This window comes from Anomaloglossus baeobatrachus, chromosome 5 (genome assembly GCF_048569485.1).
Source record: "Anomaloglossus baeobatrachus isolate aAnoBae1 chromosome 5, aAnoBae1.hap1, whole genome shotgun sequence".
NCBI classification, from domain to species: Eukaryota; Metazoa; Chordata; class Amphibia; order Anura; family Aromobatidae; genus Anomaloglossus; species Anomaloglossus baeobatrachus.
The window spans coordinates 489,547,956-489,574,609 of record NC_134357.1 but is presented as its reverse complement, the minus strand read 5'-3'; the positions used below and the strand labels follow the sequence as shown (position 1 = coordinate 489,574,609).

The window sequence follows — 26,654 nt, the reverse complement described above, 5'->3', positions numbered from 1 at the left end:
AAGCCATGTTTAATATATGGAGTAAAAAGGACAAAGGTGGAAACACAGCACAGGCCGACACAAAGGTAAAGGCACAAGGTTATAACATGATCATCTCCTCATCCTGGAAAGTACATTTCAGTTCTGAATGCGTCACCCCACGAGTGACAATGTCCTGATGGATGAGACACCTCCTGAAAAACAGGACAAGATTTCTCTTGCAATTGATACATGACCGGCGTGTGAACATGCCTTGACTGGATAGACAGAAGGCAGGACACTGGTCCCGAGCGCCATTCTTTTGCTTTTTTTATGTGCTTTTCTTAAGATCCGACCTGGGAAGTAACAATACCTGAGACCTCCAACATTAGTGGAGTTTGTAGCATAAAAAACAAGTTTCCTAAACACCAGTCCTGACCACCATTACATTCATGACTTCTTGTAAAAGTCCCATCACAACCAAGTTCCCAGTGAGCTGCACATAATGTGGAGCCGCCTTCATCGTCTTTTCTTTTGTTCCGCGACCTGCTTGATCTGCCGGCTGTACACCGCCTGGAGACCAGCCTCAGCCGCGGCAGCGTTAAGATGCGTCTCCAGGGCGGCATGAAGGTCATTCATTCTTGGGTTGGGCACGTGGTTGAACTCAATTAAACGAGTTCCATCTTTTTCCATATATTCTTCTGCCCTGACGTCTCTCTTCTTTCTTCTAAGTTCCAAGTCATCTTGTAATTTCAAGTCCCTGTTCGGTTTCCCCAGCTCGTTTTCAGGTACAGCTCCATTTTCTGGACCAGCACCTAGTTTGGTGTCTCCAACATGGAGCATTGCCTCTCCTGGTCTGGCCACTTCTTTCTCCTGGTTCACATTTTGGCCTTGATTCTGTAGGTCCTGATGTGAATGCTGAACTTGACCTGGATTGTCTTGAAGTTGTCCCTTCTGCTGCTCTAAGGCATTGGCTCCTGTTTTTAAGATTTTCTCCATAGGAGGAGGATGTTCCTTCTCCTTGACCTCCTTGTCGGGAGAGGCCACTACAACACTGTTCTCTTTTGGTTGCAATGCCTCCACTTGGTCTCTATCTTGTGGAAGAACCTGGTCTTGGCTCTTCGGCACTTCCTTCTCTTGCTGTGCAGGTTTTTGTACATTGAGGTCCAGAGATTGCTTAATGACTGGTGCAGCTGCCTGATCCAGGACAGGACCTTCATTCTTCTGCTGCTCAACTTTCTGAGGGACAGGGTTATTGTCACCCTTTTTAACCTCAGGCTTTTGAACCTTCACTGCAGTGTCCAGACCATTGTCCTTCTCCTGTTCAACTTTTTCCAGTGCTGGGTTGGCAACTTTATCCACCTCCATTTTTGGTATTTCCGGTTGTGCATCTACAGGTGGGACCTTCTTGATGTCCGAGTCTTTGTCCAGGACCTTCTTGATGTCCAAGTCTTTGTCCACTTCTGCCTTAACATCCTCTACGCTCTTCGGATGCTCCACAGCTCGTCCTTCTGGTTTGTCTCCTAGGAAAAAATTAAGTTATAGTAAATTACTACAAACATTGAAAATTGAATTCCCCCCAATTCTTCCCATGTGTAGAAATGCTTGTTATAGCAGCCTCTGGACAGAGGAGAGCACTGGACTAATATCCCAGGCCTGTCCCCTCCAATCTATCCAAGAGGTATGATAAGAGGCACTATGGAACAAGCATTTTAGGAAAATTAGACAGGTAGTCAGTTGGAGTTGGAGATTTTTAACTTGTCCCTATAGACTACTGGATATACATACCCACTGCCTGCCAAAGATATGGCCATGGACTATGCCAATGAGTTTACATAGGCCGTGCTTGGAACAATTGGTGGCACAGGCCTTCAGTCGCCAAGCTGTCATAGTAAGAGGGAGGTAGATCCTATTGCTGGACCTAAGACTCAACTAACTAACCACCTCCCGCTTTCCTTAAACCTACTGTTATCATAGTGAATGGATAAAACTGGACATTGCACTGGTGACTTTGAACAATAACCTGCTCGTTCTCACCTTGCTGCTCCTGGTGAATCTCCATGTGCTGCTCCTTGATCACCTCCAGCAGCTTCTCCTGCTGGTCAAGTAGTCGCTTCTGCTGCACCTGCTGCTCCTTGATGACTTGTAACAGGATGGCATGGTCCAACATCTCAGCTTTACCCGCGTCTGTAATCCAAGCACAGAACATTCAGAAATGGAAGTTAATAAGATACGGGCAGCTGAATATCTGCCTGGTGTTAGGTCAGGATGTTACTGGGCTTCAGATGCCAAGAAAAGCCGTCTACAAACCACTGCGGATCCAGAGCAAGATCATCCTGCTAAATAACGTACCTACATGTCTATTCCTGTACGGCCAACCTATCGATCATACCCCAGCTCCCCACCCCTGTCCCCCATATAGCCCCCAGGCACTCCCCATCGGCCGAGCGTGCCCCCCAGCCACTCCCCATCGGCCGAGCGTGCCCCCCAGCCACTCCCCATCGGCCGAGCGTGCCCCCCAGCCACTCCCCATCGGCCGAGCGTGCCCCCCAGCCACTCCCCATCATCCGAGCGTGCCCCCCAGCCACTCCCCATCAGCCGAGCGTGCCCCCCAGACTCTGCCCATCAGCCGAGCGTGCACCCCAGCCACTCCCCATCAGCCGAGCGTGCCCCCCAGCCACTCCCCATCAGCCGAGCGTGGCCCCCAGCCACTCCCCATCAGCCGAGCGTGCCCCCCAGCCACTCCCCATCAGCCGAGCGTGCCCCCCAGCCACTCCCCATCAGCCGAGCGTGCCCCCCAGCCACTCCCCATCAGCCGAGCGTGCCCCCCAGACTCTGCCCATCAGCCGAGCGTGCCCCCCAGCCACTCCCCATCAGCCGAGCGTGCCCCCCAGCCACTCCCCATCAGCCGAGCGTGGCCCCCAGCCACTCCCCATCAGCCGAGCGTGGCCCCCAGCCACTCCCCATCAGCCGAGCGTGCCCCCCAGCCACTCCCCATCAGCCGAGCGTGCCCCCCAGCCACTCCCCATCATCCGAGCGTGCCATCCAGCCACTCCCCATCAGCCGAGCGTGCCATCCAGCCACTCCCCATCAGCCGAGCGTGCCCCCAGACTCTGCCCATCAGCCGAGCGTGGCCCCCAGACTCTGCCCATCAGCCGAGCGTGGCCCCCAGCCACTCCCCATCAGCCGAGCGTGGCCCCCAGCCACTCCCCATCAGCCGAGCGTGCCATCCAGCCACTCCCCATCAGCCGAGCGTGCCCCCCAGCCACTCCCCATCAGCCGAGCGTGCCATCCAGCCACTCCCCATCAGCCGAGCGTGCCATCCAGCCACTCCCCATCAGCCGAGCGTGCCATCCAGCCACTCCCCATCAGCCGAGCGTGCCATCCAGCCACTCCCCATCAGCCGAGCGTGCCCCCCAGCCACTCCCCATCATCCGAGCGTGCCATCCAGCCACTCCCCATCAGCCGAGCGTGCCATCCAGCCACTCCCCATCAGCCGAGCGTGCCCCCAGACTCTGCCCATCAGCCGAGCGTGGCCCCCAGCCACTCCCCATCAGCCGAGCGTGGCCCCCAGCCACTCCCCATCAGCCGAGCGTGGCCCCCAGCCACTCCCCATCAGCCGAGCGTGGCCCCCAGCCACTCCCCATCAGCCGAGCGTGGCCCCCAGCCACTCCCCATCAGCCGAGCGTGGCCCCCAGCCACTCCCCATCAGCCGAGCGTGGCCCCCAGCCACTCCCCATCAGCCGAGCGTGGCCCCCAGCCACTCCCCATCAGCCGAGCGTGGCCCCCAGCCACTCCCCATCAGCCGAGCGTGCCCCCCAGCCACTCCCCATCAGCCGAGCGTGCCCCCCAGCCACTCCCCATCAGCCGAGCGTGCCATCCAGCCACTCCCCATCAGCCGAGCGTGCCCCCCAGCCACTCCCCATCAGCCGAGCGTGCCATCCAGCCACTCCCCATCAGCCGAGCGTGCCATCCAGCCACTCCCCATCAGCCGAGCGTGCCATCCAGCCACTCCCCATCAGCCGAGCGTGCCATCCAGCCACTCCCCATCAGCCGAGCGTGCCATCCAGCCACTCCCCATCAGCCGAGCGTGCCATCCAGCCACTCCCCATCAGCCGAGCGTGCCATCCAGCCACTCCCCATCAGCCGAGCGTGCCATCCAGCCACTCCCCATCAGCCGAGCGTGCCATCCAGCCACTCCCCATCAGCCGAGCGTGGCCCCCAGCCACTCCCCATCAGCCGAGCGTGGCCCCCAGCCACTCCCCATCAGCCGAGCGTGGCCCCCAGCCACTCCCCATCAGCCGAGCGTGGCCCCCAGCCACTCCCCATCAGCCGAGCGTGGCCCCCAGCCACTCCCCATCAGCCGAGCGTGCCCCCCAGCCACTCCCCATCAGCCGAGCGTGCCCCCCAGCCACTCCCCATCAGCCGAGCGTGCCCCCCAGCCACTCCCCATCAGCCGAGCGTGCCCCCCAGCCACTCCCCATCAGCCGAGCGTGCCATCCAGCCACTCCCCATCAGCCGAGCGTGCCCCCCAGCCACTCCCCATCAGCCGAGCGTGCCATCCAGCCACTCCCCATCAGCCGAGCGTGCCATCCAGCCACTCCCCATCAGCCGAGCGTGCCATCCAGCCACTCCCCATCAGCCGAGCGTGCCATCCAGCCACTCCCCATCAGCCGAGCGTGCCCCCCAGCCACTCCCCATCATCCGAGCGTGCCATCCAGCCACTCCCCATCAGCCGAGCGTGCCATCCAGCCACTCCCCATCAGCCGAGCGTGCCCCCAGACTCTGCCCATCAGCCGAGCGTGGCCCCCAGCCACTCCCCATCAGCCGAGCGTGGCCCCCAGCCACTCCCCATCAGCCGAGCGTGGCCCCCAGCCACTCCCCATCAGCCGAGCGTGGCCCCCAGCCACTCCCCATCAGCCGAGCGTGGCCCCCAGCCACTCCCCATCAGCCGAGCGTGGCCCCCAGCCACTCCCCATCAGCCGAGCGTGGCCCCCAGCCACTCCCCATCAGCCGAGCGTGGCCCCCAGCCACTCCCCATCAGCCGAGCGTGCCCCCCAGCCACTCCCCATCAGCCGAGCGTGCCCCCCAGCCACTCCCCATCAGCCGAGCGTGGCCCCCAGCCACTCCCCATCAGCCGAGCGTGCCCCCCAGCCACTCCCCATCAGCCGAGCGTGCCCCCCAGCCACTCCCCATCAGCCGAGCGTGCCCCCCAGCCACTCCCCATCAGCCGAGCGTGCCATCCAGCCACTCCCCATCAGCCGAGCGTGCCCCCCAGCCACTCCCCATCAGCCGAGCGTGCCATCCAGCCACTCCCCATCAGCCGAGCGTGCCATCCAGCCACTCCCCATCAGCCGAGCGTGCCATCCAGCCACTCCCCATCAGCCGAGCGTGCCATCCAGCCACTCCCCATCAGCCGAGCGTGCCATCCAGCCACTCCCCATCAGCCGAGCGTGCCATCCAGCCACTCCCCATCAGCCGAGCGTGCCATCCAGCCACTCCCCATCAGCCGAGCGTGCCATCCAGCCACTCCCCATCAGCCGAGCGTGCCATCCAGCCACTCCCCATCAGCCGAGCGTGCCATCCAGCCACTCCCCATCAGCCGAGCGTGCCATCCAGCCACTCCCCATCAGCCGAGCGTGCCATCCAGCCACTCCCCATCAGCCGAGCGTGCCATCCAGCCACTCCCCATCAGCCGAGCGTGCCATCCAGCCACTCCCCATCAGCCGAGCGTGCCATCCAGCCACTCCCCATCAGCCGAGCGTGCCATCCAGCCACTCCCCATCAGCCGAGCGTGCCATCCAGCCACTCCCCATCAGCCGCGCGTGCCATCCAGCCACTCCCCATCAGCCGAGCGTGCCATCCAGCCACTCCCCATCAGCCGAGCGTGCCATCCAGCCACTCCCCATCAGCCGAGCGTGCCATCCAGCCACTCCCCATCAGCCGAGCGTGCCATCCAGCCACTCCCCATCAGCCGAGCGTGCCATCCAGCCACTCCCCATCAGCCGAGCGTGCCATCCAGCCACTCCCCATCAGCCGAGCGTGCCATCCAGCCACTCCCCATCAGCCAAGCGTGGCCCCCAGCCACTCCCCATCAGCCGAGCGTGCCCCCCAGCCACTCCCCATCAGCCGAGCGTGCCCCCCAGCCACTCCCCATCAGCCGAGCGTGCCATCCAGCCACTCCCCATCAGCAGAGCGTGCCATCCAGCCACTCCCCATCAGCAGAGCGTGCCATCCAGCCACTCCCCATCAGCAGAGCGTGCCATCCAGCCACTCCCCATCAGTTGAGCGTGTGCCCCAGCCGAGCGTGGTCCCCAGCCACTCCCCATCAGCCGAGCGTGCCCTCAGCCACTCCCCATCGGCTCCACATAAGCTGAGCGTGCCTCGAGCCACTCCCCATAAGCCGAGCATGCTAATGTGCTAGAGGTGGAATTCCCATCCATCAGTACTATACATAAGCATATGCCTTATTTCACTATGGTCATACTACTAGGAAGACCACATGGACTCAAACTCAAAAATATTTCCAGAATCCGCCCTTTCCTCAATTTGCAATCTACTAAAATGCTAGTGCATGCCCTCATAATCTCCCGCCTCGACTACTGTAACATCCTCCTCTGTGGCCTCCCTGCCAACACGCTCGCCCCTCTCCAGTCCATCCTTAACTCTGCTGCCCGACTTATCCACCTCTCTCCTCAATACCACCCCGCTTCTCCCCTCTGCATGTCCCTCCACTGGCTTCCAATCTTCCACCGTATCCAATTCAAACTTCTAACACTGACCTACAAAGCTGTGCATAATCTTTCCCCTCCGTACATCTCCGAACTACTCTCCCACTACACTCCAACACGTCACCTCCGGTCCTCCCAAGATCTCCTCCTCTCCTCCTCTCTCATTCGCTCCTCACGCAACCGACTCCAAGACTTCTCCCGAGCATCCCCAGTCTCCTGGAACTCGCTGCCTCAACACGTCAGACTATCCCCTACCCTTGCAAACTTCAAACGGAACCTGAAAACTCATCTGTTCAGAAATGCCTACAATCTACAATGAACTCGCTGCCGCCCGACCACCGTGCGGAGCTGCCGCCCGACCACCGTGCGGAGCTGCCGCCCGACCACCGTGCGGAGCTGCCGCCCGACCACCGTGCGGAGCCGCCGCCTGAACTACACCCCACCTATTGTCTCCTCCCCATAATCCTATAGAATGTAAGCCCGCAAGGGTAGGGCCCTCTTCCCTCTGTACTAGTCTGTCTACTGTAACTTGTATACGTATTTTGTATGTAACCCCCTTCTCATGTACAGCACCATGGAATTAATGGTGCTCTATAAATAAATAATAATAATAATAATAATGGACTCCTCTGCGGCACAGACTCATTCCTTAGCAATTTCAGGATTAACTCCTAATGTTTTCCCTTAAGTTTTGCTTTTTAAATTTAAATTCAAAATGTTAAAAAGATCTGAGGGTGGAAAAGAAACCCAACAGCAACAGAAACCAAAATGGAATTTAGACGGTAAATCAAGGACACATGAACATGAAATCACGGAGATTAGTCCTAATAGAAGAGGCTGACTAAGTCCTAAGAAGGAAAGGCTCACACAGCTCTACACTACACATACGTCAAGTAGCCATGCTTACGTTCTGCTAGCCTCCTAAGATCAGCTGTGGGAGATCCAGGAAAGCATGGAGGAAGGAGACAGAGAAAAGGCATCAAGGGACGGAAGAAGCAAAGCTAAGCTGCACACAAAGGCAATGAAAGCACCCGTACACAATATCCTTCTAATTAGGGGCAGCATTATAGTAGTTATATTTTTGTACATATGGGCAGTCAAAGTAGTTATATTCTTGTACATAGGGTCAGTACTATAGTAGTTATATTCTTGTACATAGGGGTAATATTATAGTAGTTCTATTCTTGTACATAGGAGTAGTATTATAGTAGTTATATTTTCAAATGTAGGAGCAGTATTATAGTAGTTATATTTTTGTACATATGGGCAGTCAAAGTAGTTATATTCTCATACATAGGGGCAGTAATATAGTAGTTATATTCTTGTACATAGTGACAGTATTATAGTAGCTATATTCTTGTACATAGTAGGCAGTATTATAGTAGTTATATTTTCAAATGTAGGAGCAGTATTATAGTAGTTATATTATCATACACAGGGGCAGTATTATAGTAGTTAAAGTGTTGTACATAGGGGCAGTACTATAGTAGCTATATTCTCATACATAGGGGCAGTCATAGTAGTTATATTCTCATACAGAGGGGCAGTATAATAGTAGTTCTATTCTTGTACATAGGGGGTAGTATTATAGTAGTTCTATTCTTGTACATAGGGGCAGTATTATAGTAGTTCTATTCTTGTACATACTGTAGGGGCTGTATTATAGTAGTTCTATTCTTGTACATAGGAGCAGTATTATAGTAGTCCTATTCTTGTGGCTATGGAGCTGTATTATAGTAGTTATATTCTTGTACATACTGTAGGGGCTGTATTATAGTAGTTCTATTCTTGTACATAGGGGCAGTATTATAGTAGTTCTATTCTTGTACATAGGGGGTCAGTGTCACACTACTTACAATATTGTACATTGGGCACTCAGACATATATGCCACTCAGGAGTCTAGAAAAGCTGATCACGCTGTAATAGTGGCCATATTAGTTGTTGGTAGGTAACATAAGCTTAGATCTTGACTTTGGAGCGACATCGCTGCGGCCCAAGCAGACCTGTGTGATCAGGAGCCGTGCTCGGCAATGCGGAAACCTCCTCCCAGGGCTGAATGTTTCATGGCAGGGGAGAGAGAAAAGCACCAACCTTCCTGGGTATCAACAGCCTTCACTTCAGCATTTCTCACATCGCGCTGCTCCAGTCCGGTGTCACCAGGTGCCTGCTCTTTCTTCTCTTCTGGAAAGGCAGTGAAAAGGTCACAATCTGAGCAGCTCTTCTCTGTAAAGATCTAATCTTGTTAAAAGGGAGCCAGTGCGCAGCGAGGGAGAAACATATGCAGACTGTCATAGGATACAGCGCCCCCTATTGATGGCAAAGCACAACTGCAGTACCTTTTAACCCCTACCAATTCGCAGCCAAATTTCCTTTTTGCCCTTAAGATTTTTCCTTGAATCTTATTATTATTACTATTATTATTATATTTCAGGTGTCTGTTTTAAAGGGCACCATTCATTTTGTTCCCATTTAATGTACAGGAAAAAATTTCAAATTAAATGCTGGAGAAAAAAAAAAAAGCAATCTCACCAAAATATATTCTGAGACCAGAGCCTTTTACTTTTCTGATCATGGTACTGTGTAAGGCCTTGACATTTTTATTGGCATCATTTTGGGGTAAATACAAGGTTGTGATCAGTTTTTATAGCATTTTTTTAGGGAGGTGTAGTGACTGAGAAACATCAGCCCTGGCGCTGCAAAATTTTTTTCTCTCATGTAATTTTCCATATGTGTTAAAGGATTCGGTCACCAGGTTTTTGCTACTTAATCACACAGTAGCATAACATAGGGGCAGAAATCCTGATTCCAGTGATGTGTCATTTACTGGGCTGTAGTTATAGTGTTATAAATATAGCTATAGTGTTATAAAATCACTGTTTAATCAGCAGGAGATTATCATTAGAGGACTACTTGGCGTGCTGCAGGTAGTCCAGCATATTCATGAGCTATGTATAACTGCTAGATCTGCAGCAGAGAAAACATTGATTTTATCAAAATGACAGCAAACAGCTCAGTAAGTGATACATCACTGGAATCAGAGTCTCTGTCTCTACTTAATGCCTCTCTCAGATGAGGAAGCAAAAACCTGGTGACAGTTTCCCTTTAATTTAACCCCTTTACAACCGAGAACGTACCAGTACGTCCTTGGTCATGTCTGAGTAATCACCACGATCCACCCACGCCTGTTAACCCCTTAGATCACACTGTTAAAATGTGACAGCTCAATTTAAATGACCACCGTTGCGATCACGGGGAGCTGATGGTTGCCATGGTAGCGACGAGTCATGTGATGTCTCCTGTCGCTATCATGACGTATTTCCTGTTAGTGCCGACAGAGCGCCGGCTCACACATGAACGGTGTATTTCTGCAGCTCTGATCAACAGAAATGAAAAAGAGATAGACTGCTGATCCTTATAGTCCCCTAAGGAGACTATTAAAATTTAAATAAAATAAATAAAAAAAAAAAAATTTCAAATCACCCCCATTCACCCCTTTGAAAATTAACCCCTTGACAACCACGGGCAGTAAAATTATGTCCCAGCGGTCATCGTGTTAATCCCACCCGGCTGGCGCGGGCAACTGGGGGGGATCCGCGCACATGTCAGCTGATTTGTACAGCTGACATGTGTGCCTAACAGGCATGAGCATATCCATGATCTGCCTGTACCTGTTAACCCTTTAAATGACGCTGTCAAAATATGACAGCATCATTATAATCGCGGTCGCCGTTAAAGTTCACTCACTCCCTCGAAACCGGAAGTCACGTGACTTGATCACATGGCTCCAATGGTTGTCATTGTAGCAGAGGGTCATGTGATGACTCCTGTAGCTCACATGGCTCACTTCCTGTTTCACCCGGCCAAAAGCTGTTTGAGATAGGAGATGAGCACATCTGGTGTTCACAGCTGTGTAGCTGGGATCAGCAGACATGGAAAAACGATCAGACTGCTGATCCTTATAGTCCCCTAGGGGTACTAGTAAAATTTCAAAAAAATAAATAAAAAACAAAAGTTTTGAAAAATAAAAAAAAAAAACAAAACATAAAAGTTCAAATCACCCCTCTTTCACGCCATTGAAAATTAAAGGGTTAAAAAAAAAATAAAAATACACACATTTGGTATTGCGCGATCAGACGGGCCCAATCTATCAAAATATAAAATCAATTCATTTGATCGGTAAACGGCGTAGCGGCAAAAAAAATTCCAAATGCCAAAGAAGGGAATTTTGTTTACTTACCGTAAATTCCTTTTCTTCTAGCTCCTATTGGGAGACCCAGACAATTGGGTGTATAGCTTCTGCCTCCGGAGGCCACACAAAGTATTACACTTTAAAAAGTGTAACCCCTCCCCTCTGCTATACACCCTCCCGTGCATCACGGGCTCATCAGTTTTGGTGCCAAAGCAGGAAGGAGGAAACTTATAAATTGGTCTAAGGTAAATTCAATCCGAAGGATGTTCGGAGAACTGAAACCATGAACCAAAAGAACAATTCAACATGAACAACATGTGTACACAAAAGAACAACCAGCCCGAAGGGAACAGGGGCGGGTGCTGGGTCTCCCAATAGGAGCTAGAAGAAAAGGAATTTACGGTAAGTAAACAAAATTCCCTTCTTCTTTGTCGCTCCATTGGGAGACCCAGACAATTGGGATGTCCAAAAGCAATCCCTGGGTGGGTAAAAGAATACCTCGATAAAAAGAGCCGAAAAACGGCCCCCTCTTACAGGTGGGCAACTGCCGCCTGAAGGAGTCGCCTACCTAGGCTGGCATCTGCCGAATCATCGGCATGCACCTGATAGTGTTTCGTGAAAGTGTGCAGACTCGACCAGGTAGCCGCCTGACACACCTGCCGAGCCGTAGCCTGGTGTCGCAATGCCCAGGACACAGACTGCTCTGATAGAATGGGCCTTCAGCCCTGCAGGAATCGGAAGCCTAAAAGAACGGTAGGCTTCAAGAATCGGTTCCTTGATCCACCGAGCCAAGGTTGACTTGAAAACCTGAAATCCCTTACTCTGGCCCGCGATAAGGACAAGAGCGCATCAGACCGGCGCAGGGGCGCCGTGCGAGAAATGTAGAGCCGGAGTGCTCTAACCAGATATAATAAATGCAAATCCTTTTCACATTGGTGAACTGGATGCGGACCCAAAGAGGGTAAGACGATATCCTGATTGAGATGAAACGGGGATACCTTAGGGATAAAGTCCGGGACCGGACGTAGAACCACCCTATCCTGGTGAAACACCAGGAAGGGGGCTTTGCATGACAGCGCTGCTAGCTGAGACACTCTTCTGAGTGATGTGACTGCCACTAGGAAGGCCACCCTTTGCGAAAGGCGAGATAGAGAGATCCCGCATCGGCTCGAAAAGTGGCTTCTGAAGAGTCGTCAGCACCCTGTTGAGATCCGAGGGTGCTAACGGACGCTTGTAAGGTGGGACCGGAAAGCGCCGAAACTTGTCCCTTGAGAGAGCCGAGAGACAAGCCCTTGTCCATTCCGGATTGAAGGAAAGAAAAAAAGTGGGCAAGGCAAACGGCCAGGGAGTAAAACCCTGATCAGAGCACCAGGATAAGAAGATCCTCCAAGTCCTGTGATAGATCTTGGCGGACGTTGGTTTCCTGGCCTGTCTCATGGTGGCAATGACATCTGGAGATATCCCTGATGACGCTAGGAGCCAGGACCCAAGGGCCACACAGTCAGGTTTAGAGCCGCAGAATTCAGAAGGAAATATGGCCCTTGAGGCAGCAAGTCTGGTCGGTCTGGGAGTGTCCACGGTTGACCCACCGTGAGGTGCCACAGATCCGGGTACCACGATCACCTCGGCCAGTCTGGAGCGACGAGGATGGCGCGGCGACAGTCTGACCTGATCTTGCGTAACACTCTGGGCAGTAGTGCCAGAGGAGGAAATACATAAGGCAGTCGAAACTGCGACCAGTCGTGAACTAGCGCGTCTGCCGCCAGAGCTCTGTGATCCTTGGACCGAGCCATGAATGCCGGGACTTTGTTGTTGTGCCGAGACGCCATTAGATCGACGTCCGGCGTTCCCCAGCGGCAACAGATCTCTAGAACACGTCCGGGTGAAGAGACCATTCCCCTGCGTCCATGCCCTGGCGACTGAGAAAATCTGCTTTCCAGTTTTCTACGCCCGGGATGTGAACTGCGGAGATGGTGGAGGCTGTGGCTTCCGCCCACAGCCGAATCCGCCGAACTGCTCGGAAGGCTTGACGACTGCGTGTGCCGCCCTGGTGGTTGATGTACGCAACCGCCGTGGCGTTGTCCGACTGAATTCGGATCTGCCTGCCCTCCAGCCATTGCTGGAACACCTTTAGGGCTAGATCCACTGCCCTTATCTCCAGAACATTGATCTGAAGGGAGGACTCTGTCGGAGTCCAGGTTCCCTGAGCCGAGTGGTGAATAAGACCGCTCCCCACCCTGCCAGACTCGCGTCCGTCGTGACCACAGCCCCGGCTGGGGGCCGGAAGGATTTTTCCTTCGCCCAGGAAGTGGAAAGAAGACACCACTGAAGAGAGGTTTTGCTGCAAGGGAAAGAGAGACGTTCTTGTCTAGGGACGTCGACCTCCTGTCCCATTTGTGGTGTCCGATAGAATCGGACGCAGACGAAACTGCGCAAGGGAACTGCCTCCCTTGCTGCCACCATCTTCCTTAGAAAGTGCATGAGGCGCCTCAAGGGGTGACTGGGCCCGAAGGAGAGATTGCACCCCTGTCTGTAGTGAACGCTGACTATGCAGCGGAAGCTTCACTATCGCTGAGAGAGTATGAAACTCCATCCCGAGGCAAGTCAGTGATTGGGTCGGTGTCAGTTTTGACCTTGGAAATTTGATGATCCACCCGAACCCCTGGAGAGTCTCCAGAGCAATGGTCAGGTTGTGTTGACATGCCACCCAGGGGGGTGTCTTGACTAGAAGATCGTCTAGGTAAGTGATCACCGAGTGGCCCTGAGAGTGTAGGACCGCCACCACTGCTGCCATGACCTTGGTGAAGACCCGTGGGGCTGTCGCCAGGCCGAATGGCAGTGCCACGAACTGAATTTGTTCGTCCCTGATGGCGAAACGCAGAAAGCGTTAAAGCTCGGGTGCGATCGGTACATGGAGATAAGCATCCTTGATGTCAATTGATGCTAGGAAGTCTCCTTGTGACATCGAGGCTTCAGAATGTTCACCGCCTGAAAAAGTGCATCGGCTCGCTCGGGGGGCGGAGATGTTTTGAAGAAACGAGTCGGAGGACGAGAGCAGAGCTCTATCCTGTAACCGTGAGACAGAATGTCTCTCACCCATCGGTCTTGGACATGTGGCCACCAGGCGTCGCAAAAGCGGGAGAGCCTGCCACCGACCGAGGACGCGGTCTTGGTGAGGCCGAAGTCATGAGGAAGCCGCCTTGTGACTTAGACCGTCATGCAGAAGAGTTCCTCTAGCCCTCCTCTGACCTGTTGGACGTGGAGGAACGGAACTTTGCTGATGACCGAAATGACCGAAACCTTTGGACTGGGGCAAGGACGAGACCTTTCCCTTGGACTGTCTAGTAACTTCATCCAATTGCTCGCCAAACAAACGGTCGCCAGAAAATGGCAAACCGGTTAAGAACTTCTTGGAAGCAGAGCCTGCCTTCCATTCACGTAGCCACATGGCCCTGCAGACTGCCACCGAATTGGTGGATGCTACCGCTGTACGGCTCGCAGAGTCCATGAACGGCGTTCATGGCGTAGAACGAAAAAACCTACGCCTGAGAAGTGAAGGACACAACCTGCGGGGCAGAGGTATGTGCAACCGCAATAATCTCAGCCAGAGAAGCTGAGATAGCTTGGAGTGCCCTCACGGCTGCGAAGGCTGGAGCAAAAGATGCGACTATGGCTTCATAGATGGATTTCATCATAAGCTTTATTTGCCTGTCAGGGCATTCGTGAGAGATGGACATCTGCCACTAATACTACGGATCTAGCCGCCAGCCTAGAGACTGGAGAATCCACCCTGTGACACTGAGCCCAACCCTTAACAACGTCAGGGGGGAAAAGGGTAACGCGTGTCCATAAGGCGCTTAGTAAGCGCTTGTCCGTAAAGTTCTGTGCTTCTGGACGGCCCCTCTGGAGTTAGAGTGATCGAAACACGCACTCCTGATGAAGTCGGGGAAGGTTCCCAGCGGGCCCGCTTAGCCTATCAGAGGCCGCGGTCCGTGACGGAGTTCTCACCGTGGGATCTGGGTGTTACCCCAGGAGCCCCTTGTTGTACCGACCCAGAGGGACCCGGGAGCGATGAACTCACAGCTCCCTGGCCCTGTGTTCTCGGTCTGGACTGCAAGGCTTCCAATATCTTAGCAGACCCTCTGTCCATAGACTGAGTCCTGGAATGTGAAAGCTACTCAGAGATTTGCTGTTTCCAACATGCAAACTCTGTCCCTGTCATCTGTGCAGTGGAAACCGGCGGTACCACCTGGCCGAGGGTCCCACTAGTGCCGGAGGCTCCGGCTGAGTGAGTGCCCTCGGGGCCAAGCATTGTACACAATGAGGGTATGTGGAACCTGCCTGTAATATGGTACAGGTTGCAAAATAAGCCAGTGCCTTGGCACCCCTACTCTTTAAGAGCAGACAACAGCATGTCGTCCGCAGAGTATTCAGTGAGGGTATACAGCCAAAAGCAAATAATGCTGCCGGACAGTGAGATCATATACCATATAAATAAACATATATATATATATATATATATATATATATATATATATATATATATATATATATATATATATATATATATATACACACTGCGGCACCAAGGGGGGTCAGCACCTGAAAACTGGTGCCCCACAGTGCTCAGTGAGGGGGAAGGAGGATACCAACGTATGCTCCAGCCCTCCCTGCCGACGTCCAGTCGGCCGTCCCGTCGTTACCCCTGACTGGCAGGCCTGAGAACGGGAGTATATGGTACTAGGCCGCAAGAGCCGGGGACTAAATTTAAAAACGCGGCCGGCAAACATGGCGCGGTCGGCGCGGTAGTCCCAGTCTCACAAACCACTCAGCAACCGCTGCGGCATTTGTAACACAGATGCTGCATGCACCGTCCCTCAGGGGACACAGAGTACCTTATGATGCAGGGCTCTGTCCCTGATGATGTCCAGTCTCCTGTCCGTCAGAATCCCCCAGGGGCTGCGGATGGAGCCCGGTCCCTGCATGGCGACCGGTTAGGATCCCCCTCTCCCAGAGCAGTGGGAAACCTTTGCAGATTCTGAGATCCTCCACCGGCAGAATTATAACAATGGCTGCCGGCGTTCCGAGGGGAGGAGAGAGCCGTGGGCGGCACCGCAAAAGTGCGGGAACCTGGTGGCCCATAGAGATCAGTGAGGGGGGCGGAGGACAGCGAAGTGTGCTCCAGCCCTCACTGTCGGCATCATACCGACCGTCCCGCCTTTCTCCCTGACTGGCAGGCTCAGGGGCGGGAGTTTAACACAGTAGGCCGCAAAAGCCGGGGACTAAAGTATAAACCGCGGCCGACAAACAGGCACGGTCGGCGCGGTAGTCCCAGACAAAAAATCCACACCGCAGTCGCAGCTGCGTCTGAGGCCAAGGTGCTTCATGCGCCGTCCCAACGGGGACACAGAGTACCTGTAGATGCAGGGCCATGTCCCTGACGATACTCCGTCTCCTGTCCAGCAGATTCCCCCAGGGGCTGCGGAGGGAGCCCGGTCCCAGTGGCTGGATGACCGGTTACGATCCCACTTCCCCAGAGCCCCTAAGGGATGGGGAAGGAAAACGGCATGTGGCTCCTGCCTGTGTACCCGCAATGGGTACCTCAACCTTAACAACACCGCCGACCTGAGTGGGGTGAGAAGGGAGCATGCCGGGGGCCCTGTTAGGGGCCCTCTTTTCTTCCATCCGATATAATCAGCAGCTGCTGCTGACTAAAATGTGGAGCATTGTGTGCATGTGTGCCTCCTTCAACACAAAGCATAAAAACTGATGAGCCCGTGATGCACGGGAGGGTGTATAGCAGAGGGGAGGGGTTACACTTTTTAAAGTGTAATACTTTGTGTGGCCTCCGGAGGCAGAAGCTATACACCCAATTGTCTGGGTCTCCCAATGGAGCGACAAAGAAATTACGTTTTCTGGTCGCCGCAGATTTTTCGCAAAATGCGATAACAGGCGATGAAAACCTAGCATCTGCGCAAAAATGGTACCACTAAAAAAAGTCAGCTCGAGACAAACAATAACTGAGCCAACACTGAGCCCCATATCCCAAAAAATGAGAACACTATAGGTCGCGGACAATGGTGCAAAGCGTATGCCCCTTTTTTTGGACAAACTTCAGAATTTTTTTTTAACCCCTTAGATAAAAATAAACTTATTTAAGTATGGTGTCTACGAACTCGCACCGCCCTCAGCCATCATACGGACACATCAGTTGTACCATATAGAGAACAGGGTGAATAAAATACCCCTAAATCAATCGTGCAATTGCACTTTGTTTTGCAATTTTTCCGCACTTGGAACTTTTTTGCCGTTTTCCAGTACACTACAAGGTAAAACTCATGGTTTTGTTTAAAAGTACATCTCGTCCCGCAAAAAAACAAGCCCTCATGGTAGCATTGAAGGAAAAGAAGGGAATTTTGTTTACTTACCGTAAATTCCTTTTCTTCTAGCTCCAATTGGGAGACCCAGACAATCTGGTGTATAGCTACTGCCTCCGGAGGCCACACAAAGTATTACACTTAAAAGTGTAAGGCCCCTCCCCTTCTGGCTATACACCCCCCCGTGGGATCACGGGCTCCTCAGTTTTAGTGCAAAAGCAAGAAGGAGGAAAGCCAATAACTGTTTTAAATACAAATTCAACCCGAGAAACAGCCTCGGAGAACTGAACTTGTTCAACATGAACAACATGTGCACCCGAAAAAAACAAACTTCCTAAGAAAACAGGGCGGGTGCTGGGTCTCCCAATTGGAGCTAGAAGAAAAGGAATTTACGGTAAGTAAACAAAATTCCCTTCTTCTTTGTCGCTCCTAATTGGGACGTCCAAAAGCAGTCCCTGGGTGGGTAAAAGAATACCTCGTGATAGGGCCGTCAAACAGCCCTTTCCTACAGGTGAGCCACCGCCGCCTGAAGGACTTGTCTACCTAGGCCGGCATCCGCCGAAGCGTAGGTATGCACCTGATAATGCTTGGTAAAAGTGTGCAGACTCGACCAGGTAGCCGCCTGGCACACCTGCTGAGCCGTAGCCTGGTGCCGTAATGCCCAGGACGCACCCACGGCTCTGGTAGAATGGGCCTTCAGTCCTGATGGAATCGGAAGCCCAGCCGAACGGTAGGTGTGAAGAATTGGTTCCTTGATCCACCGCGCAAGGGTGGATTTGGAAGCTTGCGACCCTTTACGCTGACCAGCGACAAGGACAAAGAGTGCATCCGAGCGGCGCAGAGACGCCGTGCGGGAAATGTAGATCCTGAGTGCTCTCACCAGATCCAATAAATGCAAACCCTTTTCAAATTGGTGAACTGGATGCGGACACAAAGACGGTAAAGTGATATCTTGATTGAGATGAAAGGAAGATACCACCTTGGGAAGAAATTCTGGAATTGGACGCAGAACTACCTTGTCCTGGTGAAACACCAGGAATGGAGATCTGCATGATAACGCCGCCAGCTCGGACACTCTCCGAAGAGACGTGACCGCCACTAGAAAGGCCACTTTCTGTGAAAGACGAGAAAGGGAAACCTCCTTCATAGGCTCGAAAGGCGGCTTCTGGAGAGCAATTAGAACCTTGTTCAGGTCCCAGGACTCCAACGGCCGCTTGTAAGGGGGGACGATATGACAAACCCCTTGCAGGAACGTGCGTACCTGAGGAAGTCGCGCCAGGCGTTTCTGAAAAAATACGGATAGCGCGGAGACTTGACCTTTAAGGGAGCCAAGCGACAAACCTTTTTCCAACCCAGACTGCAGGAAGGAAAGAAAAGTAGGCAATGCAAAAGGCCAGGGAGAAACTCCCTGAGCAGAGCACCAAGATAGGAATATCCTCCACGTCCTGTGGTAGATCTTGGCGGAGGATGGCTTCCTAGCCTGTCTCATGGTGGCAACCACTTCATGAGATAAACCTGAGGCCGCTAGGATCCAGGACTCAATGGCCACACAGTCAGGTTCAGGGCCGCAGAATTCAGATGGAAAAATGGCCCTTGAGACAGCAAGTCTGGACGGTCTGGTAGTGCCCACGGATGGCCTACCGTGAGGTGCCACAGATCCGGGTACCACGACCTCCTTGGCCAGTCTGGAGCGACGAGAATGGCGCGGCGGCAGTCGGACCTGATTTTGCAGAGCACTCTGGGCAACAATGCCAGAGGTGGGAACACATACGGTAGCCGGAACTGCGACCAATCTTGAACTAAGGCGTCTGCCGCCAGAGCTCGGTGATCGTGAGACCGTGCCATGAAAACCGGGACTTTGTTGTTGTGCCGTGACGCCATCAGGTCGACGTCTGGCATCCCCCAGCGGCGACAGATCTCCTGAAACACGTCCGGGTGAAGGGACCATTCCCCTGCGTCCATGCCCTGGCGACTGAGAAAGTCTGCTTCCCAGTTTTCTACGCCTGGGATGTGAACTGCGGATATGGTGGATGCCGTGTCTTCCACCCACGTCAGAATCCGCCGGACTTCCTGGAAGGCTTGTCGACTGCGTGTTCCCCCTTGGTGGTTGATGTATGCCACCGCTGTGGAGTTGTCCGACTGAATTCGGATCTGCTTGCCTTCCAGCCACTGTTGGAAGGCTTGTAGGGCAAGATAGACTGCTCTGATTTCCAGAACATTGATCTGAAGGGTGGACTCTTTCCGAGTCCACGTACCTTGAGCCCTGTGGTGGAGAAACACTGCTCCCCACCCTGATAGACTCGCATCTGTCGTGACCACCGCCCAGGATGGGGGTAGGAACGACTTTCCTTTTGACAATGAGGTGGGAAGAAGCCACCACCGGAGAGATTCCTTGGCTGCCTGAGAGAGGGAGACCTCCCTGTCGAGGGACGTCGACTTCCCGTCCCATTGGCGGAGAATGTCCCATTGTAATGGACGCAGATGAAACTGCGCAAAAGGAACTGCTTCCATTGCTGCTACCATCTTCCCTAGGAAGTGCATGAGGCGCCTCAAGGGGTGCGACTGGCCCTGCAGGAGAGATTGCACCCCTGTCTGTAGCGAGCACTGTTTGTCCAGTGGAAGTTTCACTATCGCTGAGAGAGTATGAAACTCCATGCCAAGATATATTAGTGATTGGGTCGGGGTTAGATTTGACTTTGAAAAGTTGATGATCCACCCGAAACTCTGGAGAGTCTTCAGTGCCACGTTCAGGCTGTGTTGGCATGCCTCTTGAGAGGGTGCCTTGATAAGTAGATCGTCTAAATACGGGATCACAGAGTGACCTTGCGAGTGCAGGACTGCTACTACTGCTGCCATGACCTTGGTGAAGACCCGAGGGGCTGTCGCCAGCCCGAAAGGTAGAGCTACGAACTGCAGGTGTTCGCTTCCTATAACGAAGCGTAGAAAACGCTGATGCTCTGGCGCAATCGGCACGTGGAGATAAGCATCCTTGATGTCTATTGATGCTAGGAAATCTCCTTGAGACATTGAGGTGATAACGGAGCGGAGAGATTCCATCCGGAACCTCCTGGTTTTTACGTGTTTGTTGAGCAGCTTTAGATCCAGGACGGGACGGAACGACCCGTCTTTCTTTGGCACCACAAACAAATTGGAGTAAAAACCGTGGCCTTGTTCCTGAAGAGGAACGGAAGTCACCACTCCTTCCGCCTTTAGAGCGGACACCGCTTGCAGCAGAGCATCGGCTCGGTCGGGCGGTGGAGAAGTTCTGAAGAAACGAGTTGGAGGACGAGAGCTGAACTCTATCCTGTACCCGTGAGACAGAATGTCTCTCACCCAACGGTCTTTGACCTGTGACAGCCAAATGTCGCCAAAGCGGGAGAGCCTGCCACCGACCGAGGATGCGGAGAGAGGAGACTGAAAGTCATGAGGAAGCCGTCTTGGTAACGGTTCTTCCGGCTGGCTTTTTTGGGCGTGATTGAGTCCGCCAAGAATCTGAGCTCCTCTGATCCTTTTGAGTCCTTTTGGACGAGTAGAATTGGGACCTGCCTGAGCCTCGAAAGGACCGAAAACCAGACTGTCCCCTCCTCTGTTGGGGTTTGTTTTGTCTGGGTTGCGGTAAGGATGAATCCTTACCCTTGGAGTGTTTAATGATTTCATCCAAACGCTCACCAACAATCGGTCACGAGAAAAAGGCAAACTGGTTAAGCACTTCTTGGAAGAAGAATCTGCCTTCCATTCTCTCAACCACAGGGCTCTGCGTAAAACCACGGAGTTGGCTGACGCCACCGCCGTACGGCTCGTAGAGTCTAGGACAGCATTAATCGCGTAAGACGCGAATGCAGACATTTGAGAGGTCAATGGTGCCACCTGCGGAGCAGATGTACGTGTGACCGTGTCGACCTGTGTAAGGCCAGCTGAAATAGCTTGGAGTGCCCATACGGCTGCGAATGCTGGCGCCAACGACGCTCCAATAGCTTCATAGATGGATTTTAACCAGAGCTCCATCTGTCTGTCAGTGGCATCTTTAAGTGCCGCCCCATCTTCCACTGCAACTAGAGATCTGGCTGCAAGCCTGGAGATTGGAGGGTACACCTTGGGACACTGTGTCCAGCCCTTGACCACGTCAGGGGGAAAAGGATAGCGCGTATCTTTAAGCCGTTTGGAGAAACGCTTATCTGGATAAGCGTGGTGTTTCTGGATTGCGTCTCTAAAGTCAGAGTGGTCCAGAAAAGTGCTTAATTTACGCTTGGGATACCTGAAATGGAATTTCTCCTGCTGTGAAGCTGCCTCCTCCGCAGGAGGAGCTGGTGGAGAAATATCTAACATCTTATTGATGGACGCTATAAGATCATTCACTATGGCGTCACCGTCCGGGGTATCTAGATTGAGAGCGGCCCCAGTATCAGAATCCTGATCAGTTACATCCGCCTCATCACACAGAGAGTCGTCCCGCTGGGACCCTGACCAGTGTGATGAAGTTGAGGGTCGCTCATAGCGAGCCCGCTTAGGTTGTCTGGGACTGTCGTCCGAGTCAGAGCCGTCACCCTGGGGTGCATGTGCCACCCCCGGAGCTAGGAAGTGTTCCAGCTGAGGGGGACCAGGGGGCAATGAATCAACAGTGCCCATGGTCTGAGTTACTGGTCTAGACTGCAATGTTTCAAGAATTTTAGACATAGTCATAGACAATCTGTCAGCAAAAGCTGCAAACTCCGTCCCTGTCACCTGGACAGCATTCACAGGTGGTTCTCCCTGGGTCACCTCTAGCAGAGGCCCCGGCTGAGCAATTGCCACAGGGGCCGAGCACTGCACACAATGGGGGTCAGTGGAACCTGCCGGTACAGCAGCCCCACATGCGGTACAGGCAGCATATAAAGTCCGTGCCTTGGCACTTTTGCTTTTTGCGGACGACATGCTGTTGTCTCCTTGAGAAATCTAAGGAGGGTATATATCAGAAATCACCAGCGACCGTACAGTGTAAAGTATTGCCAGCACAAAATACAAAGTACACTATGGCACAAGTGGGGGAGAGCCCTTGAGGGCTGCTTACCGCCCGCTGAAAAGCGGGTGTGAGGTCGTAGAATCCCTTGTCTGGGTCTCCCAGCCTCCCCTCTGCAGCTCAGCGTGCAGGCAGGAATGGCTGCCGGCGTCCTGTGAAGAGGGGCGGACCGTGGGCGTGCCACAAACAAAAGTGCGGGAAACTGCGTCCTACTGTGCCTAGTGTAAGGGCTGGAGTATGTAAAACAGACTCCAGCTCTTAGCGCTGCTGGTCTGTACAGCGTCCCGCCCTCCTCCTGACTGGCAGGTCTGGGGGCGGGAACGATACGAACTAGGCCGCAAAAGCCGGGGACTGTAGTAATCTAGCGCGGCCGTCATATATGCACGGCCAGCGCGGAAGTCCCCGGCGCACCACAAATCCCAGCCGCGACGCAGTAAACACTGACCCCCGCGGCCGGATCGGCCGATCGTACTAAGTCTCCTCACTCAGCAGAGCTGTAGTGAGTAACGGCACAAGCGCAGCAGCGCTGTTTACCCCGGCACACTAACACACCCAGCAATGCTGCAGTGTGCGTGCGGTAAGCACGGGGACACGGAGTACCTTAATGAAGCAGGGTCCTGTCCCTGAGGAAACTCCGCTCCGTATCCAGCAGGTCCTCCAGGGGCTGTGGATGGAGCACGGTCTCAGTGCCCGGAGACCGGTAAAGTCCCACTTCACCCAGAGCCCTAATGGGGATGGGGAAGGAATCAGCATGTGGGCTCCAGCCTCCGTACCCGCAATGGGTACCTCAACCTTAACAAACACCGCCGACAGCAAGTGGGGTGAGAAGGGAGCATGCTGGGGGCCCCCGTATGGGCCCTCTTTTCTTCCATCCGACATAGTCAGCAGCTGCTGCTGACTAAACAGTGGAGCTATGCGTGGATGTCTGACCTCCTTCGCACAAAGCATAAAACTGAGGAGCCCGTGATCCCACGGGGGGGTGTATAGCCAGAAGGGGAGGGGCCTTACACTTTTAAGTGTAATACTTTGTGTGGCCTCCGGAGGCAGTAGCTATACACCCGATTGTCTGGGTCTCCCAATTAGGAGCGACAAAGAAATTAAAAAAAAAAAAAAAAAAAAAAGTTACGGCGCCCGGAAGAAGGGGAGTAAAATACAAAAAAAAAAATAAAAAAAAAAAATCGCCCAATCCTTACGGGGTTAATATTTTGACTGGACAATATCATTTTTTTTTTTCCCCGCAGGTATTTAGCGTGTCAGCACTTCGTACCTTCTCTGAGCTGTTTCTCAAGGACTTTCTCGGCCAAGGCTAGATCGATTTTTGGCGGCTCTCCTGCTACAATCTCTATGTTCTTGAGGTCATCGGCGTGGTCGGCTTTGTTTGCTGGCTGCTGGTCTCTGTCTGCTGGATGGACAGCCGGCTCTTCTTTTATTTGGTCCTTCTCTGGCTCGTTAGGTAGTCCTTCCTGCTGTGGGGGCTGCTGGGGGGCCGCGACGTTATCCTTCACCATTTCTACTGGAGGGAGCTCTTTTAGTTCAGGTTTATCTTTATTTTCAGGCTGTTTTCCATCCTTTGGAGCGACGTCGACGTCCGGTAGGTTCTTCTGGTGGGACTCATCCTGGTCCTTCTGTTCATCCACAAGGACTTCATCCCTTGGGACAGGAGGTTCATGTCTATGCGCTTCACCAACCGGAACGGCAATGCCCGCTGACAAGAGAAGATGATGAGAGAATGATCGGGGTGACACCGCTGACTGAGAACCGTAATCTGTATTAATTCTCCTGCAGCACCTCCACAGGAAAACTGAGGCATAACACATCTCCCATTGGAATCAGTGGGCTATCTAATGCACGGATGTGCTGGGTTCTCCAGAGCAACCCCCACCTCTTATTTCCTATTGGAGCATTTAGTAAAAAAAAAAACAAAAAAAACTAGACATTCCCTTTAATTTTCAAGTTCATCTTTAAGGACCCCAATAGTGGACTCACTGCTTGTTTTTGCCATTTTTTTTTTCTTAAATCCTATTAGCTTTTGTTTTGGTACATACTTTTACAAAATTGGGCTGTTCCTCTACTATTCCTCCTGAAAACATAGGAAGAAACTTGACAACTAGACCCCTTAATACAGGGGTGGGGAACCTTTTTACCGCCGGGAGCCATTTGCAAATTTCTGCCAAGCTTCGGGGGCCGCACACAATTATCAACCTGAAAATTACCCAGCTACATTTGGTCAATTAAGTCAGCACTACTGTAGTGGCTGGAGCTGCTTCTCTTTGGTGCGGCCGTGATGTTACGTGATATTGATCATGTTGTTTCTCACAACTGGTTTTCCAGGTTTGTCTCGGTCTGGAAAGGCTGGGGGCATAGACATTACAGGAGGAGCTGGGGGCATGTACATAGCAGGAGAGGCTGGGGCCATATACATCACAGGAGAGGCTGGGGCCACATATATCACAGCAGGGGCTGGGGGATAGACAGCCAGGGCGGTGGCACGGACAGCACTGGACAGCTAAGGTGGGCACGGACAGCACTGACCATGACATGGACAGCACTGGCGGTGGCAGGGACAGGACCGGGGGAGCATAAACATTACCAGAGTGGCACAGACAGCAGTGAGGGTTACACAGCACTGAGGGGGTACACACAACTTGCGGGCACACAGCACAGGGGGTGGCACACAGTACTAGGTAGTAATACACACAATACTAGGGGTTATAGAGCACTGGGGGGAGACAGCACTGCGTTGCGGACTCACAGTACTGGGGGGGGGGGGCGGGGAGGGAGGAGTAACACAGCACAGGTCCAGGAGGCAGGCTGGTAACAAGCCAGGCCAGTAATACTGCTGCTCCTCTTCTTCTGTGGGGCTGAAGGGCACCGAATCACAAGGTAAGCCCTGAGCACGCTGACACAGGCGTAAGGACCTTACAGTATGCGCACACAGGCTGTGTGTGCGTCCTCACATCATGCATTGGGATTTAAAGGACTGGCAGCCGGCAAAAGCGTGGCTGTCGCCCGAGTACTGCTGTCCAAAGGAATGTGTACGGGGGCCGCAGAAAAAGTCATCACGGGCCGCAAACGACCCGTAGGCTGGAGGTTCCCCTCCCTGCCTTAATAGGATGTGTCTCTACCTGGTCACACACTGACTGGAAACATTAAAAAGGAAATGGTTGCTGGCTAGTTATACATTTCCAGGAGGAATAACAGAGGAACAGCACAATAAAAGATCTATGTAAAGATGCCCTGGAATTATTTCATAGCAAATACAAATATTTACTAAAACTAATATGTCAGGAGAGAGACGCCGTCTTAGGAAAGGTACCTTGATCAGGTCTGTCCAGTTGTACTTCTTGCTGTTTCCTCTTTCCCTCCTCCTCCTTTTGTGGAACATCAATAGGTCCTTTAATTTGAGGCTGCTCCACCTCTACCTGTTTTGGAGGGAGCTTAGGTTTGTCCCGGTCATCGTCTGCTTCTTCCACAATTGGTTTCTGGACTGTAGATAGAAGAAGGGGACAGTTTTGAGATTGCAGCTGTGAAGGCAGCAGAATAGTGAGTGCAGCTCTAGAGTATAATACAGGATGTAACTCAGGATCCATGCAGGATAAGTAATGTAATGTATGTACACAGTGACTGCACCAGCAGAATAGTGAGTGCAGCTCTGGAGTATAATACAGGATGTAACTCAGGATCAGTACAGGATAAGTAATGTAATGTATGTATGTATACAGTGACTGCACCAGCAGAATAGTGAGTGCAGCTCTGGAGTATAATACAGGAGGTAACTCAGGATCAGTACAGGATAAGTAATGTAATGTATGTACACAGTGACTCCACCAGCAGAATAGTGACTGCAGCTCTGCAGTATAATACAGGATGTAACTCAGGATCAGTACAGGATAAGTAATGTAATGTATGTACACAGTGACTCCACCAGCAGAATAGTGACTGCAGCTCTGCAGTATAATACAGGATGTAACTCAGGATCAGTACAGGATAAGTAATGTAATGTATGTATACAGTGACTGCACCAGCAGAATAGTGAGTGCAGCTCTGGAGTATAATACAGGAGGTAACTCAGGATCAGTACAGGATAAGTAATGTAATGTATGTACACAGTGACTCCACCAGCAGAATAGTGAGTGCAGCTCTGGAGTATAATACAGGGAGTAACTCAGGATCAGTACAGGATAAGTAATGTAATGTATGTACACAGTGACTGCACCAGCAGAATAGTGAGTGCAGCTCTGGAGTATAATACAGGGAGTAACTCAGGATCAGTACAGGATAAGTAATGTAATGTATGTACACAGTGACTGCACCAGCAGAATAGTGTAAGGGAACGCATTGCTAAATCAGTGCATTTTCTCCTTCAATCTCAGGATGCCCCCACAATCATAGTGATGGCAGC

At 52.7% G+C, this 26,654-nt stretch overlaps 1 protein-coding gene across 3 annotated transcripts in view; it reads right to left on the bottom strand.

Moving 5' to 3' along the window:
* Window positions 1-26,654, bottom strand: part of SLC38A10 (solute carrier family 38 member 10) — a 77,820-nt gene continuing 51,166 nt past the window's right edge. For 2 of the 3 annotated variants that reach the window (XM_075350706.1, XM_075350709.1), the window contains 6 exons: window positions 25,569-25,739; window positions 23,520-23,957; window positions 8,782-8,871; window positions 7,597-7,620; window positions 1,996-2,145; window positions 1-1,481 (listed from right to left, as the gene is read on the bottom strand). In XM_075350706.1, the coding sequence (XP_075206821.1) occupies window positions 478-1,481; window positions 1,996-2,145; window positions 7,597-7,620; window positions 8,782-8,871; window positions 23,520-23,957; window positions 25,569-25,739 (1,877 nt within the window). In that variant the 3' untranslated portion in view covers window positions 1-477. The remainder of the gene's footprint in view (window positions 1,482-1,995; window positions 2,146-7,596; window positions 7,621-8,781; window positions 8,872-23,519; window positions 23,958-25,568; window positions 25,740-26,654) is intronic. The other variant, XM_075350708.1, reaches the window with a different exon arrangement.